This window comes from Terrapene carolina, unplaced genomic scaffold (genome assembly GCF_002925995.2).
Source record: "Terrapene carolina triunguis isolate 2854851 unplaced genomic scaffold, T_m_triunguis-2.0 Scaffold212, whole genome shotgun sequence".
Lineage (NCBI taxonomy): Eukaryota > Metazoa > Chordata > Testudines > Emydidae > Terrapene > Terrapene triunguis.
Window position 1 is genome coordinate 8175217 of NW_020664563.1, and position 17654 is coordinate 8192870.

The 17654-nt window shown below is 52.0% G+C and overlaps 2 protein-coding genes across 3 annotated transcripts in view; one reads left to right on the forward strand and one right to left on the reverse strand.

Moving 5' to 3' along the window:
• LOC113405074 (uridine-cytidine kinase 2) overlaps window positions 1-7443 on the forward strand; it is a 31641-nt gene extending 24198 nt beyond the window's left edge. For both annotated transcript variants that reach the window (XM_026656131.1, XM_029912445.1), the window contains 3 exons: window positions 3268-3365; window positions 6357-6405; window positions 7098-7443. In XM_026656131.1, coding sequence (XP_026511916.1) covers window positions 3268-3365; window positions 6357-6405; window positions 7098-7237 — 287 coding nt within the window. In that variant the 3' untranslated portion in view covers window positions 7238-7443. The remainder of the gene's footprint in view (window positions 1-3267; window positions 3366-6356; window positions 6406-7097) is intronic.
• Window positions 6438-17654, reverse strand: part of LOC113407529 (ankyrin repeat domain-containing protein 45-like) — a 34258-nt gene continuing 23041 nt past the window's right edge. Inside the window, exon 6 of the mRNA XM_029912446.1 lies at window positions 6438-6742. The gene's annotated coding sequence lies outside the window, so the exon portion shown is untranslated. The remainder of the gene's footprint in view (window positions 6743-17654) is intronic.

The window sequence follows — 17654 nt, forward strand, 5'->3', positions numbered from 1 at the left end:
AGTCCTAAGTGCCACCAAACAGCTGTTTTGTGGCAGGGGAAGTGCTGGGAGGGAGGGGGAGAAGGCAGTGCTCTTCCACAGAATCCTACAAGCAGTGGACAGAGCAAGCAGCCAAACAAGGTTATAAGGGAGCACTGCACAACTTTAAATGAGCATGTTCCCTAATGGAGCAGCGACGTAACTTCGAAACAACGTTAAGCAGGAGGACATTAAGTGAGGAGTTACTGTAAAGCCCAATTCCGGGGGGGAGGAGCCTTGTGGAAACAGAATTGGAGCCTCCCCTGTCGTCTTGGACGCTCTCCCTACCTATCCTGAGGGTGCCTCACCTATTCAGAGTATCACGGCTGACACTGTGGTAAGTCTGAAGGTGCTGGACTCCCTGCAGCTGTAACCTGTATGCTGAAGCACCTGGCATGTGGGGCAGAACTGCCACCCAGAAACAGACCCATGATCAGGCTAGTCCAGTATCCTGTCTTGGACAGTGGCCAGTGCCAGTTGTTTCAGAGGAAGGTGCAAGCACCCCACAGTGCAAGTTTAAGGGATAAACTGCCCCAGGAAAGTTTCCTCCTGTCCCCTGTTAGCTATGGTCAGTCTATGCCCCAAATATGAGGATCTGTCTGGCTCTGGGTTTGAGCAATGGTTAATCAACTCGGTTGTGTTAGAAGGGAACTGTAGAAACCCCACCGCGCATGGAGTTGTGTGTGACCTTCGTACAGCCTTTCTCCCCCTCAGGCCAGGGAGTGCAGCGTGGAACTGGGAAAGCTAAACTCTCCCTCTTCTTGCCCATTTGTTGTGTGCTGCTCAGAAAATCTGTGCTGGGTTTTATGAAGCTTTCTGGAGAGGGAAGAAGTCAGTAGGAGCAGCCTGGAATGGGGCTGGGCTGGTCTCCAGGCCAGGAGCAGACGCCAGGCTTGCCAGTCCCTGTTCCCACCCCAGGATCCCATGGTGTGCGAAAGGCGTGTCTCGGAACTGACAGCCAAGCACAAGCAGGAAAAGAGATCGGAGCTGCTGGGTCAGCTCCAAACTAACATAGAGAGACCAGTGCTGCTTTGCCTCCTGACAGCACTCTGGATGTTTGCCGGGCCAGTGACTGGCTTCCTGGGGAGGCTGCCAGGGCCACCCGGGGGGGTGGGGGTGGGAGCAAGTGGGGCAATTTGCCCTGGGCCCTGCAGGGGCCCCTCCGAGAATGTTGGAGGCTCCCCCCCGCCTCCGCCTTTCCCCATCCCCTGGCGCCTCAGCGCACCGCGTCCAGGAGTGGCCCTGGACAGCGCTGCAGCGGCGGGACCTGAGCTCCTCCCGCTCAGAGCCGCGTGGTAAGGAGGCGGTGCTCCGGTGGGACCTGAGCTCGCAGCCGTGCCCCCTTACCACACGGCTCTGAGCGGGAGGAGCTCAGGTCCCGCCGCTGCAGCGTTGTCCAGGGCCATTCCTGGACGCGGCGCGCTGAGGCTCTAGGAGAGGTGGGAGTAAGCAGCATGGTAAGCCCCTCTGAGCCAGACACCTGACCCCCAGCTCTGGCCCAGCCCCTCTGAGCCGGGCCCCCCCTGACCCAGAGCCCAGCTCCCCACCCAGCCCTGGGCAACAGCAGCACCACCCCCAGGTAGCGACAGCCCATTGGCACCAACCATCACCCAGCGACAGCCCATTATGTAATTGCAAATGTATTAAAGAATTTAATGTTTTTAAATGTATTTTGTGTATTTTCAAATTATTACATTCAAAAAGTTTTATTTCACTGGTTATTGTTTACATTTCCAAATACATGTTACTATAGTATTGCAACTTTTTTTTATGGAAGGGGGGCCCCCAAAATTGCTTTGCCTCAGGCCCCCTGAATCCTCTGGGCAGCCCTGGAGGCCGCTGTGCTCGGAGGCTGCCTGGCTCCTGACAATTGTCACAAAAAGCCAGCTGGCTGGTGCTGCGAGCACCCTGCTCCATGCTGCCCTTGCATGCTGGGGGAGAAGTTCCTTCAAGCTCTTCCTGAAAAGAGCCCAGCACTGTCTGCTCTGTGGGTTTGCCCCAACTTCAGCCATCAGGTGGCTGCACCAGGGCCAGTCCCTCATGTAGAGGGGCAAAGCATGGGAGGAAGAAAGAAGCTGCACTGGTGTGAATCTGTTTCTCTTGTCTTCACTGGGGCGGTTACAGCCAATTACTGGAGTCAGCAGGAATCTCCAGTGCAGGCAAGGCCCGGCTGTCTCACCACCAGGAGAAGGTGGAGACTGTCCTCTGCTGCTACCAACCAGGAGTTTGTGGGGAACAGGGCCGGCTTTAGGCTGATTTGCCCGATTCCCCGGAGTTGGGCCCCGCGCCTAAGAGGGCCCCACGCATTCACCCTGGCGGCGGTCGTCTTTGGGGGGCCCCGCTCCCCTGGCCAGAGCTCCGGCCAGACTGCGGCAGCCCTGTGACCCCGGTCGGACCACGGCAAGCCCCGCAGCCCTCTCTCCCCCAGCCGGCAATCCGAAGTGCCGCCCCAGGAATCGGGCCCCGCATTTGCTAAAGCCGGCCCTGGTGCGGAAGGTTGGAATTGGTCCAGAATGAGCCCTGGAACTCGCAAGCATCATGCAACCTTCTCTTATCTCCTGCCTCCCACGAGCTGCACTCGGACCAGCCACCCCCCAAAAGGGGCTAGACAAGGATAGCAAGGCAGTGGCTTGTCCATGGTGGGGAAGTGGGGTAGCTTTCACTTCTCTACTCTAGAGACTTTAGTGAGGTCGCTTGTCTGGTTTGAGAGCCACCACCCTTGTGTTCCTGCCCCCTAGATAGAACTATCCAATTTACAATGCGAAAGCTGCTGTGGAACTGTTAGCCTCGGCTTCTGAGTGTCCCCGCCTTGGGGGGCCAGTGCAGGATTCAGGGGTATTCACAGATCTGTGTGAGGGGCCTATGACTGGAATAACAGGGGGCTGCAGGTCAGGATTGAGGGGCATCAGTAGAGCTATGGGGGCACCCCAGTAATGTAGTAGCATCAGGGCTGTAGGCTGGGACTGGTGCATTGGGAGAACTCTGGAGGCAGGACTGGAATGTTGTGAATTGAAGTGCACTGATAGACCTAGAAGGGGGGGAACATGCACAGCCGCCTGGCTCAGGCCTGTAATATCAGCCCCTCTTCTCAGGAGCTGTCGCAACCAAATGGCATTAAACTGTGAGCCATCTAGCCGGCCTGGGGTGTGGCCTGAAGAGTGATGGGAAAGGGGCCTGTCTAGGAAACGGGGGCGGGGATGCTTTGGCCCATGCAATTGGCTCCTGACTGACTTGTTTTTCTCCTCCTAGTGTTACGAGACATCAGCGAGCGAGGCCGGGACCTTGAGCAAATCTTGTCTCAGTACATTACCTTCGTCAAACCAGCCTTTGAGGAATTCTGCTTGCCAGTGAGTGAGAAAAAACAACCACCCCACGAGCCGTCTGGGAGCTCCTTGACTGGGAGCTCTCTTCTCGCTGGGGCCTGCCCTACCATGCAGCGACGTCACTTTGCTCAGGGCAGCGCCAGCCTGGACAGTGTGCATTCTCTCCCTGCAGACACAGATGGCTGCATGGCAGGGCACAGTGTCTATTGCTCTCAATGGTCACTTCCCTGTGGCTGGAGTTTCCGGCTGGATGCAGCAGCAGCAGGGGAAGTCCCTATTTGTGGGTGCAGCTTGTGCATAGTCCCAGTGGCTTACAGGCTGTTGTGGTTGTGCTGGGACACACTGATGTTCCCTTCCCTACCCCTGGGACACAGCCAGTGCTCATGCCTTCTGGATGGCCCAAAAGGAGGGGCAGGGGACTGAGCTCTGTGCTGCAGGTCTTGGCCTGGGGTTCACACTTCTGGTTGGCTACAAAGCCAATGAAGAGCTTGCTGGGTTCCAGCTGTGGATTCCTGGAATCAGAACTGAAGTGACTTCAGGTGCTGCCAGTGGAGGTGGAGATGGTTTTGGCTCCCAGGGAAGGCAGAGGGAGAGCGGGGGGCCTGGGAGGTGAACACAAGGAGCCCACCTTGCCAGTCTATGTGGTAGCACCTAGAGGGCTGGAACAAAGATCAGGGCCCCCTTGCACTAGGTACTGGCCATGTGCCTAGTAAGAGACTGACCCTGCGCCATGGGCCAGGAAGGATTTTTATCTCCTTCTTGCACGTGGGGGAAGCAAGACACTGAGATGGAGTGACTTGTCCAAGGTCGCAGGTCAGTCAGTGGCAGAGGTGGGAATAGAACCCAGAACTCCTGACTCAGTCAAGTGCCTCAACTATTCGACCACCCTTCTCCTTAACTGTTTCTTTCCTATTCCCAGCACTGCACTTCCTTCCCCTCAAGCCAGGGAGGGAGCCTTGCTTTGCTCCAGAGAGAGAGCTGTGTTAGTGGGTCCCTTGGGGATGCAAAGCCTGGGTAAGGAGGCTCTGGGACAGTCCAGGGTTGGACCCTCCTTTCCGGCTATCTGCTGTCATACACAGTCATCATTGGCTTCTGGGAGACATGGAGTGGAACAGACTTGTCATGGGAGCCAAGTCTAGCGGCCTCCTTGATAGGGTCAGGGAAGGGTGTAGAGGCCTGTCAGGAAGGGTAGGTAGTCGGCTCCAGAAAGGAGGCAAGAAGATGTATTCTAGCCACCTTGGCGCACTCCTCTCCTGATCATCGATCCCCAGCAAAAGTGCCACAGCTGCCCTCATCTGCTTCCAGAATCTGCTCATGGTCCTGCAGGGAGAGGAATGAGCAACAGAGATGGCAGCAACATCTCTTCTCCTTCTGCCCTGGTGAATCCTGTCTCTGACTGATCTGCACCCCCTGCTCCAAGCTCCTGGCTCAAGGGGCAGCTATTCTACTTGCATGCAGTGCAGAACAGGCAACCTGGTGTAAGCACTGGTGATCCTGGTGCTGATCTTCTAACAAGCTCCGGGTCAGATGGGCTGGGAGGGAATCCCCATGACTGGAATCTGACAGATCCATAGCTATGCAGTGTTCTTGTAGCCATGTCAGTCCCAGGATCATAGAGACACAAGATGGGGGAGGTAATGTCTTTTATTGGACCATCTTATGTTGATATGAGAGAAACTTTTGAGCCACACAGAGCTCTTTGGGTGTGGGACAGGTAGGCAGAGTATCACAACTAAATATAGAGCGAACAGGTAGGTTAGCTTAAGTAGTTAGTATACATTATCTGTTTGATCTTGTATGCAGCTGTTGCGCTCAGAGTACTTTTCCTAGACCTGAAGAACTCTGTGTAACTTGAAAACTTGTCTCCCTCACTAGCAGAAGTTGGTCCAATAAACAATATTACTTTTCCCCACCTTGTCTTAGGGCTAGTCTACACTGGTAACGCTAAAGCGCTGCTGCGGCAGTGCTTTAACATGGCTTGTGTAGTCATGGCACAGCTCTGGGGGAGAGCTCTCCCAGCGGTTTATCTTTAATATATATATATATATATATATATATATATATATAAACACCTCCATGAAGGGCATAGCTCCCAGCGCTGGTGCACGGTCTACACTGGCACTTTACAGCGCTGAAACTTGCTGTGCTCAGGGGGGTGTTTTTTCACACCCCTGCAGCGCTGTAAAGTGCCAGTGTAGATAAGCCCTAAGAGCCAGAGCTAGGCTGTAATGGGCTCTCGTAACTGCCATTGTCTAAAGCCATGAATAATGTAGCAGTTTGTCGGGAGAGGCTATTTCCACAGCCTGGCCACCGCCTCTGGGAGCCCTCAGGGTGTGGCTGTGCAGGGCAGATCCTGCAGCAGCGACAACTATTAAACGCTTGGCCTGGTGCTCTGGTTTTGTTGCTGATAGCAGTGCAGTGTGGGTGGCTTCGCTATGCTCCAGGCTAAATGCCAAGACTGGGATGAAGCTGGCGTTGGCATCGTGGGGAAGGAAGGTGTGAGCCAGCAAAGAGTGGGATGCTGCATCGTTAACCTTCCAGAAGGGTAGTGTAAGCAACATTGAAATCCCATCTAAACAAACTAGTTGGCAGCCTCTCCCCACAAACTCCCTGTGATCTCAGTCTTGTCAACTCCTGTGACCCTTATTGCGAGTCTGGTGATCTTTGGTGGGATGTTTATCTTGAAGCACCAACTTCCGGAGTCATGAGATTCTCACCTGATCACAACTTTTACTAATGAAACTTTGTAGCCCTCATGGTTGTGGAGAAAAGCATGAAAACGTGCTTAGAGTATAGTCTAAAGCTCAAACAAGAGGGCAAATGAAAAGACGCCAGAATGTGTTTAACGTCCTGTGGTGGGGTGGCTGGTTCGTTGGTTTCTGAGGCCTGACTGGGTTTGGCACTGCTGGATTATGGTATGAAATCTTCAGAGGTGCAGGAGCAATGAAAATACTTCAAGGCTGGGTCAGTTACATGCTCTGGTCTCTCCTGTAACACCGTGCTCTCTTCTCACAGACCAAGAAGTATGCTGATGTGATCATCCCCAGGGGGGCAGATAATGAAGGTGAGCAGTGATGCTCCTCCTTAATGGATGGGGAGGCTTCATGTGGGGAAACTGACTAATGGGGCCATGGCTGCTGTTTGGCATGTGGACGTGAATGACCCCTGCGGGGCTGGGGTTAGATGGGAGCCAGTGTGGCTCCTAGCAAGGTGATGAGTCCCATATCTGGCTTTCAAGGTCGGTTACGGTCTGCAGACTTGGTTGGAGGAGGTGCTCTCCCATGGGAAACTCCTAGATGCTCCCTGTTGCTGCATGGGTGGGCTGGCAGCCTGCAGCTTACTGTGTGAGTCAGAGTACAAGAGGCAGTAACTCAGCAGCATGTATCCTGCAGCATGAACTCCTGGAGTGAGACATGTTAAGGCAAAGGGGGCTTAGTATGTCTAAAATACATATGCTCAGATAGTCCCAGTAGAGAGGCAAAGCCAGCTCCTCAGCTGCTGTGAATCAGTGTCACTCCACTGACTTGCGTGGCTCCTCTCTGGCTGCGGGAGAGGACGAGGCGCCGCCTGCATGCGGGAAGCTATCACTCAGTGACTTGGCTGGCGTCACTGTTCCCTGCAGTGCTGACAGCCTGGCACTCCTGGGCGTGTGCCCCACTGCATTGCAAAGGGAGCTGGGAGTGGCCCCGTTTCTGTAGTTTGGGACTCATTTACGCTGTACAATCCTAACCCCAGCTCTGTTTCTCCAACACCCAGTGGCCATAAACCTGATCGTGCAGCACATCCAGGACATTCTGAATGGAGGACACAGCAAACGCCAGATCAACAGCTGCCTGAATGGCTACACCGCTCCATGCCAGAGACAGCCTTCTGAGTCAAGTAGCCGGCCACACTGACCCCAGACATTGGGGTGAGGTTGGGGGTGGATGGTGGTTGGGCTCTGCTGCAGCTGATCTGTCCGTACTGTGTCCAATCACACCCCCACCCCGATATTTAAGAAACCAGATGGAGACACATGCCTTTAATTTTGTATCTTGGAAATGAGAGAGGAGCATCTGGATTCCCAGATGCCGCTGGGGATGCCTACCGCTGGCTTCGCTCAGTAACCACTCCTGCACAGAACCGTCTATCAATACAGAATCGCTCTATTTTTGTGTAAAAAGAACAATGTAAAACTACTTGCCATAAGGTATTTGCCAGGCTTGGTATTGCTGAGGGCAGCTGGGACAGGGGGGCGGAGGGGGACACATGGGTGCTGCTGGCGTGGGGAACTGGTAAGTGTGGGAGGGGGGGAAACTGCACCAAAGGCTTCAAACTAGGTGACAAGTGGCTTAGGAGCCAGAAGCAGCCACCCCATGGCTGGGGCGTGGGTGGAGGCTTGTTGTGGAGCATACTGTGATGCTTTTGCTGCTGGCCTGCGTGGCTTGTCACACAGCTGCTGTGCCTGTTCTGCAGGAGGGTGCTGGGTTTGGTTGGTGGGGAGGGGTGGAATAAGGGTTGATGGCTGAAACCTTGGCTGCCCTTTCCTACTCTGCTTTCCCTCCCCCATCCCTGCTAGCTGCCTGTCTTGCCAAGGCTCCCCAGTGCTCCTGCCTGAGTCAGTCAGCACTGCCCCTGTCCTGCAGCTGACTTCCTGCTGGCTGTGGTTTTGGGGCTGGAGTGATTCATCCCACAAAGAACTGGCTGGGGGGAGGGGAGGGGAGATTTTGAAAGGATGAAATTCTGGGCTTGGCTATTAACAGCTGCTGGTCCGTCAGACTCCTGCCACACGGCTGGGTGTCAGGAGCACCTCGCCCCTGTCTGGCTACAAGTGTCTGGGGGCTTTCCCCAGCTGCCTGGATTTTGGTAGGGGGAGGCCTGGGGCCATGGGTGGAGCAATATGATAGACATGAGTGTGCTCTAGCACCACCCGTTGGCCAGCTGCTGAAATAGCAAGAGCGCCAGGTGAGAGCTCGGCGGCGCCTGTGTAGTGTGTGGGGGTGGGGGAAAAACGTGCATGCTGTCTGAAGGGGCCTTGCTCCTCCATGAGCAGGATTTGAGCTCAAGCTCTGCTTACAGCATCCCTGAGGCTGCTCCCCAGCTGGTCTGCGGGGAGAAGAAAGGGCAGTTGGGCTAGAAGCTACAGAGCAGCCCCTCCCAGTAAGCCCTGCAGAGTAATGCTATGCCAGGGCACTGCCGTGTTGGCACAGGGGTGTGTGTCCCATGCCCAGCTGGCTGTGAAGAGCCTAGTGCTGCTGGCACTCTGGGGCCACCCTAGATCAAGCCCCTCTGAGAGTGGAACCTCTGCCCCTAGAGAAGCCTGGCCCCATGCCCAGTTTCTACTTGAAGCTCCCAGGGCAAACCACTGAGTGCCTTGGCTGGGATTTGGGCCAGAGGATCAGATTGTGTCCACACTCTCCCTGCTACCTGCTTTCTTTGCCAGCTGGTGGGATCTTCTCCCTGCTGGTGCTGGGCAAAGCAACCTCTTTTCAGGGCCCTCGACTTAGCATTGGGCTTACTGTTCGCTCAGAGCCCCCTGGGCATGTGCCCTCTCTCTCCCTATTACTAGAGCAGCAAAGGGCTGAGCAGTCACCGCTATTGGGAGTACGGTAGAGGGCAGGTCTAGAGGGGCCATCCTGATTGGGCTGGGGTGTTAGCCCTCCAAATTACTTTAGAATTGGCTTGGTTAAGGATCTGAGCTGGACTGGACCTGGAGCGAGTTCTCTGCTCCCTGAGAAGGTGCTAAACCCACATGTGCCTATGTTCGGACCCCAGCCTGCCACTATTGCCTTGGGAGACAGTATCCTGAAGCACTTGCTCTTTTCACAGAGCTCTGCGGAGACCAAAGCCATTACAGTTCATTCCGAGGGGCGGGTGGCCGTGCTGGTTGTGAGTGACTGTGCCACAATGTGGCACAGACCATGGGACTTCAATTTAGTGCCAGTGCTGCAGCTGTCAGGCACAGCTGTGCTTGAGGGGCTATCACTGTGGTGATAGGGACCCCCCCCCCCAAGAGCCTCCATTGGGTGGGGAATGGGAGCAAAGGGATGGTTCTTTATGGGGAAGGAGTAGCACTGGAAAGGATCTCTTCTGCTCATCTTGGGTTCCCTTAAGAACTGAGGAATCCCCCAGTGCTAACCTTGTCATGTCCCATTGAGCTCTGTGCTGTGGCCTCTGCCCTCAAGCCTGCTGGCGCTTTGCTTTCCTTTTCCCTAAGCGGCTCCCCGCATGGGACTGGGTGGCTTCCCTGGGGGCTCACTGTCTTTGTGAGCTGTTCAGTACCAGGCTCCTGTGCTTTGGGGTGAGCCTTCAAAGCTCAGGCTTATTCTTGCCCCTCTGTGGACATCTAGAGTCCTGCAAGGCTGCTGCATGGTCCTGCTCTTGGGCTAACTAATGAGGAATAACCTAGAGGCCTGGCTTCTTAGAGAAAAGAGATGCTTATTATTCACCTTCTGCTGGCTCTTCCCTCTCCTCTAGCTGAACCGGGATGGGAGAAGTCGCGGTGTGTGATAGGCTCTCTGAGACCACAAGGGGGCAAGGAAGGGAACAGATGCCCCAAGTCAGCACTGCCAGGGGCAAAACCATTCCCTCTCTTCCTCTCCTATCGTGGGATGGGAAGCCCTTCTCCCCTGCACCCTGTCCAGAAACCCCTTCAACAAACTCCTGAGGCATGGCAGTCTCCCTACTCCTGAGACCCAGTGACATCTGGGTTGCCCCAAGAGGGCCAGAGGCCAGCCCTTAGGTAACAAGTGTCTGGAGCCCTACAGAGGGGGAGAGGTTTCTAGGGGCTGTAGGCTCAGCCTGGGTGAGGTGGCTTTCAAGACTGATGTACTGTTCTGCCCTTCCCTGTAAATAAAGATGAAATAACTGGATACTGGTGCTTCTTGTCTCCTCTCTTAAGCTGATTGCCAGCTGCGTGGTCCAGGCTTGGGCCTGCACTGCCTCTCCCTGCTTTCTGCTCTGTAAGGGAGAGCCTGCCCCTATGTCCTTGGAGCTAAATCCCACCTGCAGGTGCTGTTCTGTCTAAATTCTCATGCTGAAAAATCATGGTTTTGGATTGACAGCTGGCTGACTACCCAGGCAGCACTCCCTGCTGACGCACTAGAGCAGGGTGTCCACCACCCAGCCTGGAGGGTGGATTTAATTAGCAGCTGTGAGGAATCCTGCAGAATCAAAGCTTTTGGGCTTGTCTACACTGGCAATTTGCAGCGCTGCAACTTTCTCGCTCAGGGTTGTGAAAAAGCACACCCCTGAGTGCAGCAAGTTTCAGTGCTGTAAAGCACCAGTGTAGACAGTGCCCCAGCGCTGGGAGCTGTGCCCCTCGTGGAAGTGTGCTTGTGTGTGTGTGTGGGGAGGGGGGGTGTTTTTTGAGGGCTGGGAGAGCGCTGCGACCACACAAGGCACATTAAAGCACTGCCGTGGCAGCGCTTTAGCATTGCCAGTGTAGACCAGCCCTTTGTTTTTTTACAGCCAGAGAGAACCTTCCACATGTAACTCTGTCCTAGTCCAGCAACTCAGCAAATTGGAGAATGGTCTGCAGCCATAGCCTAATGATGGCACTTTAAAGAGCAGATTTTCCACATGGTTTAGGGGTCCAACTGTGAACCTGACTTGCGCACACCACTGCAGCTTGTGCAATAGCAGTAGCTCTAAAAGTATGCTCCCTGACTCAAAGTCCTATGGCCTGTGTTATGCAGGAGTTCAGACTAGATGACCCCAGTACCCTGCTGGCCTTGGAACGTATGCAATATAATACTGCTCACTGCATGATGCTTTAGTAACTAATGTATTGTAAGGCCGTTTTGCCCTGGCTCCGTGGGCTATGTGGATTGGCTCTCTGTATCCCTGGCCTTTATTTTAATACACTTTCACCTCTTCCACATGGTGAGATTAAACTCCCCTGCCCTGGCCTTCCTTTCCAGGCAGGGATTTCCCTAGTTTCCCCTGGCAGGGGTGGGGGTGTACACCCCTCCTGAATTTCTCCAACACCCCTCCTCCCAGTTACATGCATTGTTGCCAATTTAGTTGTTGGTTGGAAATTTGAGTTGAAATTGAAACATTAATACACACTTTAAAAGCATATACAGTATATGGGAAAATACTTGTACCTGGGAAAGCATAATGGGTTTGAAAAGTATGAACAAAGATTAGCTTCCTCATACAGCTGTTAATTATGACAATGTGGACACATTTGTTTAGGTTATATTGGCCTACCTAATAATTTCAAATTATTATTATAAGCAAGGTCTGATTGAGCTCTCCTCTGACAGCTAATGATGAGCCAGTGGTGGGTGGAAAGGCTTCAGGACCAGACTGTATTTACATGAACACACCTACTCTGCCTAGGTATCCAGCAGACAGAGCTGTGTTACCCGAGTGATCAATTTTGGCTGGTGTTGGGTTACAAATCACTTAAGTATTTTATGTGGTGGTCATGAAATGTTCTTTTTGTATGAGTAAAGGGCAGCAGAACTGTGCTTAGCCTGACTGAATGAGGGGGTCTCCCTCAGTGCTTAATTTGTGCCAGGGCATGCAGGGCTGAGCCCCAGCACCTCTAGGCTTGGCAGTTCATAGCCCCGGGACCTCTGGGCTTGTCACATCAGTTATGAAAGTAACTAACTTGCTTGAGCCCCGACACCTCTTTCATTACAAATTAAGCACTGGTCACCCTCAACTGAACTGCACTCACTAAACAGGAGGTTTGGATGCCATCTCCTAATGAAGAGAGAGAGGGCGGGGCACAGGTGTTTTGCTTGGTGGTGTGGGCTCTGCCTAAGAGTCACAGGCAGTCTTTGACCTGCCCCTCTCTCCTGTTTAGAGAGAGAGCTGATTAGGCTTCAAAACTGACCACTGGAGCTGAAATCAGTGATAATCAGGTCTAAGTGCTTAGACCTGCTGCAGGACAGCATTGCTGTGGAAGAGACAACCCAGCCTGCACTAGCAGCTAGGTTCCTCCACTGAGAGCTGAAATCCCTGAGAGCTGGGTGGAACCTCAAGAGACCAACTTGCAGAGGTCACGGTGGCAGCAGAAGGTGACAGTGCAGGGCCATTGGGGACGGAGCAGTAGAGTGAATGGTGGCATGACAAACACCAGCGGCCAGAGCACTGAACTATGTTTTAGTGACTTCGCTCCAGAATGCTAGATTTGTGACTGGGAAACATATAAATACACGTTTCCTAGTAGGCCAAGATTTTTAAAATGCATTATTTGTCAAGGTCATTATCTCACATCATCGCTATCTCAAGAGGTCATTATCTTGGGGAGTTTCTGTACTACACTTTTTTATTATTATTTTTATGTAAGATTGGCCATATTGGTCAGATCAATGGTCATCTATCCCAGTATCCTGTTTTCCGACAGTGACTATTCCAGGTGCTTCAGAAGGAATGAACAGAACAGGGAATCATCAAGTGATCCATCATCCCGTCGTCCACTCCCAGCTTCTGGCGAACAGAGGCTAGGACACTCAGAGAATGGTGTTGCATCCCTGCCCATCCTGGCTTATAGCCACTGATGGACCTAACCTCCATGAACTTATCTAGTTCTTTTTTGAACCCTGTTATAATTTTGGCCTTCACAACATCCCTGGCAAAAAGTTCCACGGGTGACTGTGCGTTGTATGAAGAAATACTTCCTTTCATTTGTTTTAAACTTGCTGCCTATTAATTTCATTGGGTGACCCCTGTTTCTTGTATTAAGTGAAGGGGTAAATGACACTTCCTTATTCATTTTTCTCCACAGCAGTCAAGATTTTATAAGCCTCTATCATATCCTCTCTTAGTAGTCTCTTTTCCAAGCTGAAAAGTCCCAGTCTTTTTAATCTCTTCTCATATGGAATCTGTTCCATACCCTTAATCATTTTTGTTGCCCTTCTCTGTACCTTTTCCAATTCCAATACATCTTTTTTTGAGATGGGGTGACCAGAACTGCACGCAGTATTCAAGATCTGGGCTTATAGATTTATATAGTAAAAGTGGAGGAGCTTGGTTTGCCAGACTGATCAGCTAAGCCAATACTGACAACCTATATGAAACGGCTGCAGAACACCATGCCTCTGGACTGTACCAACATGCAGAAAGCCTTATAAGCCAGTCACAGTCAAATACAGTTTTAGAAGAAATTAATGAGGCTGTTCAACTGAGTTGTGTCTCCAGCATTCTTATGTGAACCAACATGGCTGTTGCATCATACTTTCTATTTAAGCAAGAGATACCACACACTACAAACTGGAGGCCAATGTTAACTGCTTTGTCACTTGTTAATCCTGAAGTTGGACACTGATTTCAAACAAGACTGGCAAATGCTTGCTATCTTTCTGAAAAAACTCAGCTGACTCTCTAGAAGCGTGCGGTGCAACACTGAAAGACTCAGCAGCTGAAAAAGTGAAGAACTCTCTCACCATATTCAAAATATGTGCATACATGGCTGATGAATGCACCAATGCAAATAGGCATCAAGTATTAACATATGCAATGACTTACCTTGATGTCAGGTTATAGAAGACACATCACCTGCCATCTGTGACATCTTAGAAGAGTTAAATAATTGTAAATTGAACCTCAAACAGATGGCTGCTGGTGCATTTGATGGAGCTACAAATTTCTCTGGAAGACATAGTGGAGTACAAGCTTTGCTCAGAGAAAAGTGTAACCCTAATCTCTCCTATACACACTGCAGAGGCCATCTACTCCAGCTAGTGCTAGTACAAGCTGCAGAATCTTCAAAAGACATTAAAAAGCCAAAAATGTGATGGCTTTTTTTTATACTCTTGCTGGAAAAAAGAGTCCAAAAGGACTGAACATTTTGGAAACAAATAGAAGATACACTGGGATTGAAGTTCAGATTAGTCCAATCTGGGAAAACCTGCTGGCTTTCTCATGAGTGATTCTTGGCTGTTGTCTTAAAATTACTGCAACTGTTATTACTGGCTTTGGAAAGTATCCACCAAGATAGGACAGATCTAAGGGCTTGTCTACACTACCGCGGTAGTTCGACGGCTGGCAATCGAACTTCCGGGTTCGATTTATCGCGTCTGGTGTGGACGCGATAATTCGAACCAGGAAGTGCTCGCCGTCGACTGCGGTACTCCACGTCAGCGAGAGGAGTACCGCGGAGTCGACGGGGGAGCCTGCCTGCCGTGTGTGGACCGCGTCTGAACCGCGGTAAATTCGAACTAAGGTATGTCGACTTCAGCTACGTTATTCACGTAGCTGAAGTTGCGTACCTTAGATCGAATTGGGGTGTTAGTGTAGACCAGGCCTAAGTAGTGAGGCTGGTGGACTACTTTTGTTACTAAGTTCAGAGAAGACTATCCCCATTCTCTCTTGTAAGTCTACTGTTGAAACCACTTAGGTCATTAAACAATGTTATTCAGGCATCTGCTACAACAGTAGTAGATCTTTGATTGAAGGGTAGCTTCTATTGCTAGACAATCAGAGAGATCCATTGAAAATGTACTGGAAGAAGCAAAGACTTCAGTCCAGAAGGTACTTCTATTGACTCCTTAAGTGAAGAGGACAAGAAGTGTTTGTTAAGCCAGCTGAAAAAGTAGACAGACTTGATTCTTACAAATCTACAATAGCGATTTCTGGATTCTACTCAACCTCCATGTAGCTTTTACAGATGCCTGTCTGAGGCCTGGTCTACACTAGGCTTTTATGTCGACTTTAGCGCCGTTATATCGAATTAACCCTGCACCCGTCCACACCAGGAAGCCATTTAGTTCGACATAAAGCTCTCTTTAAATCGATTTCTGTAATCCTCCCCAACGAGAGGAGTAGCGCTAAATTCGACATGGCCATATCGAATTAGGCTAGGTGTGGATGGAAATCGACGGTAATAGCTCCGGGAGCTATCCCACAGTGCACCACTCTGTTGACGCTCTGGACAGCAGTCCGAGCTCGGATGCTCTGACCAGCCACACCCCCGGGAAAATTTGAATTCATTTTCATTTTCCTGTCTGGGCAGTTTGAATCTCAGTTCCTCTTTGGACATCGAGGGGAGCTCAGCAGCAGTGGCAACTATGCAGAGCTCTCCAGCAGAGATGGCCGTGCAATCTAATAGAAAGAGGGCCCCAGCATGGACTGATCGGGAAGTCTTGGATCTCATCGCAGTGTGGGGCGATGAGTCCGTGCTTTCAGAGCTGCGCTCCAAAAGAAGGAATGCTAAGATCTACGAGAAGATCTCCAAAGCCATGGCAGAGAGAGGCTACAGCCGGGATGCAACGCAGTGCCGCGTGAAAATCAAGGAGCTGAGACAAGGCTACCAAAAAACCAAAGAGGCTAACGGACGCTCCGGATCCCAGCCCCACACATCCCGTTTCTACGAGGCACTGCATTCCATCCTGGGAGCGGCCGCCACCACTACCCCACCCCTGACCGTGGACTCCGAGGATGGGATCATGTCGGACATGACAGCGGACGGGGAAGAGGAGGAAGGAGATGAGGAGGACGAGGCAGTCGACAGCGCTGGCACCGCTGATTTCCCCGACAGCCAGGAGCTCTTCATCACCCTTACCGAGATCCCGTACCAACCGTCCCCATCCCTTACCCCGGACACAGAATCAGGGGACGGATCAAGCAGTAAGTGCTGTAAACATGTAAACATTTATTTAAAACAGAACGGTAATATTTATACTATTAACAATGTATATTTATAAAAGTGCTGTAAACTAGTAAAAAAATAATCAGGTACAAAACAGGAATATTTACAAAGGTAACAAATGGGTTTTGCATGATTTCTCTGTCTTAGGCTCTTCTCAATTTAGTCCCAAGTATTTTAAAAAAATTTCACAATGTCCGTTACTACATGATTCCCAGGCCCAAGACGCTCCACTCCAAAGTCCCAGTGCACCTACGCGAAAATCCGGTCAATGTGGCCGGGGATCGACGAGAAATCCTCGTAGGAGAACTCCTCGTAGGTCTCGTGGAGGTAGAGCTCAAGCCTGTTGATCAGGTTCCGGGGTAGGGCGATCTTAGTGGGCCCTCCGTGGTAGCAGACATGTCCCCTCCATGCCACAATCAGGTACTCGGGGATCATGGCCCGACATAGCATGGCGGCATACGGCCCCGGTTTCTGCATGCTTTCCCGCAGCATGCGTTCTCTCTGGGTGTCCGGGATCCTCAGGAGGGTGATGTCGCTCATGACGCCCTGCTTTGAATTAGGGAGGGGAATGTTAGTATTGGGACTGCTTTACAGCCACGCGGTGGAGGGAGAGGGGCAGCATACAGGGATCTTTCCCTGGGACAGCCGCGAGGGGGTGGGACAGGGGCAGAGTTGATGCTGTCCTGATTGCTGGCAGCAGAGACTGGCATTGCTTTCAATGTGAAAGGAGGCCAGTGCTACAGCTGGAGTTTTAAGCAGCCACAAGTCTGCGGCTTACCATTATTGCCCGCTCCAGAAGTTCAGGTCTCCAGCCACAGTTCTCTGAACACTCCAAGACCTCCGCAAGTCCACAGGCACTGAAGGCGACGGCCGAAAATTCGACCTTGTCCTGAGTGCGCATGTGAGAGGTTCAGTGCATGGTCTTGTTCACAGAGAAAGACTAGGTTCTTTGTATACAATTTCATTTATCTGTCTCAGGAATTCACTCCCTTTTTAAAATTCACACAGACACATCTGCGACTGTCTCCCAACCCAGCCTGTCAGCACACTCCCAGAGGCTAGCGCAGATTAGGCGGAGGAAGAAGAAGACGCGTGAAGACATGTTCACAGAACTAATGGGCTGCTCCCGAGCCCAGGCAGCCCAGCAGACACAGTGGAGGGAGAACTTGTCACAAATGCACCGAGCAGTCATGGAACGGGAGGAGAGGTGGCGTCAGGAGGACCAACAGGCTACTGAAAAGCTGCTTGGACTAATGAGGGAGCAAACGGACACGCTCCGGCGCCTTGTGGATGTTCTGCAAGACCGGAGGCAGGAGGACAGAGCCCCGCTGCAGTCTATCTGTAACCGCCCTCACCCGCCACCAAGTCCCACACCACCCTCACCCAAAGTCCAAAGAAGGAGGGGCGGCAAGGGCCGTTAAAACTTTCAATCAACCCCTGCAGACTGCTCTAGCAGTAGAAGGCTGACATTCCCCAAAATTTCATAAGTCCTTTCCTACCCACCTCACACAAGCCCCCGTCCAAGTTTCACCCCCCACGTTTCATGTCTGGTTCGCAATAAAATGTTTGTTTCTGTTCATTACTGTTTCGGTCAGGTTCTTTTGAGGGAGAGTCTGTCTGGAGGGGGGGAAGGGGCTTGGTAATTGGACAGGACAGTCACCTTTAGCAGGGTACAGAGGCGGTGTCAGGTCCAGCATCAGGACACATACACAGTGCAGTCACTGGTTACC